The following is a 1,150-nucleotide window of genomic DNA, read 5'->3' as shown; positions in this document are numbered from 1 at the left end:
CACACGCTGAGCTGCTGCGGGACAGAGGAATGATGAGAACACAGCCCTGTGCTGCAACATCCCTCCCCTGCCCAGCTCCCCCTCAGCACAAAGGCTGCTCCTGCTCCAGGAAAGGCTCTAGGCTGGGTTCAAAGCCCTGCCTCTGGGAACCTGCCAGGAGAGCGGCGAGTTTACAGGCAGCCTGCAAAGGCAAACGTGCTTGGAATGGCTTGCTCTTACAGCAGGTTCCTCTGGTAAACCTCTGCCGGCTCCACAGCCCAGGCAGCCTTTCCTGTTTTGAGTCACTCCACAGGTTGCATCAACAGAAGCCATAAGGATGACGAGCGTGCAGGGAAATAGCCATCAGGGAAAGGAAAGCAAGAGAAGTGTCTGCGTGGCCACCCAGCAACACGAACCCGACTGACCCTCCCAGCACACAGCTCAGGAGCAGAGGAGCCGCACTCGAGTCTAAGCCAACACTCTGAGGGTTCACCCCACTTCAGCAAGCACAGGAGCTTCCAGCAGAGCATTTTTGGTTGGCCACAGCTCCAAAATGGCTGCCTCCTCCATCCAAATAGTCTCATAACCCTCCACTGCTCAGCTGAGGTGGGGCTGTGCCTCAGGCACCGCTCTGGGCATCACACCAGCTCTGTGCTCCAGAGCAAAGGAGAGGGGGTGAAGCAGCTGATGTGCTGCCAGAGACACACACAGTGGAAAACACACAGCATCCCTTCCGCTCACTCCAGGCATCACTGGGATCCCCACTGACCCAACCAGCACCCAGGGTAGCTGATCTCCCAGTTGCCATCTGCTGAACTAGCTTTGGCATTCGAGTGTCTCCTGGCCTGGGGTTAAGCCATGGCCTACAGGGACAGGCTTCAGAGCCCAGTGCCATGCCAGGGAAAAACCAAACCTACCTGCACAATGTCCAGCACCATTCCAGCAGCAACGGTCCCAAATTTTGGAAAGAGGACTTGCAGCCCGATGGAAAAGGAGGTCTCCTTGAGGGGAGAGGCTGGCTCCGGACCTCGGTCCGTGCTGGTGTCATCGCTTTCATTGCTCTGGCTGCCATTTTCCAGCAGGGCATCTTCTTCCCGCACCCCTTTAGCATTGGCACGGGACTCCAGCACCACCACTTCCACCCCAGCTCCAGCCGGTGCCAGGAAATCCG

At 57.8% G+C, this 1,150-nt stretch overlaps 1 protein-coding gene across 1 annotated transcript in view; it reads right to left on the bottom strand.

Annotated features, from left to right (window-relative positions):
• Nucleotides 1–1,150, bottom strand: part of SLC41A1 (solute carrier family 41 (magnesium transporter), member 1) — a 15,031-nt gene that overhangs the window by 13,787 nt on the left and 94 nt on the right. Inside the window, exon 2 of the mRNA XM_010012193.1 lies at nt 897–1,146. Coding sequence (XP_010010495.1) covers nt 897–1,146 — 250 coding nt within the window. The remainder of the gene's footprint in view (nt 1–896; nt 1,147–1,150) is intronic.

This window comes from Nestor notabilis, unplaced genomic scaffold (assembly GCF_000696875.1).
Source record: "Nestor notabilis isolate BGI_N333 unplaced genomic scaffold, ASM69687v1 scaffold17363, whole genome shotgun sequence".
NCBI classification, from domain to species: Eukaryota; Metazoa; Chordata; class Aves; order Psittaciformes; family Psittacidae; genus Nestor; species Nestor notabilis.
The sequence above is the reverse complement of the archived record's forward strand: the minus strand, read 5'-3'. Positions and strand labels throughout refer to the sequence as shown.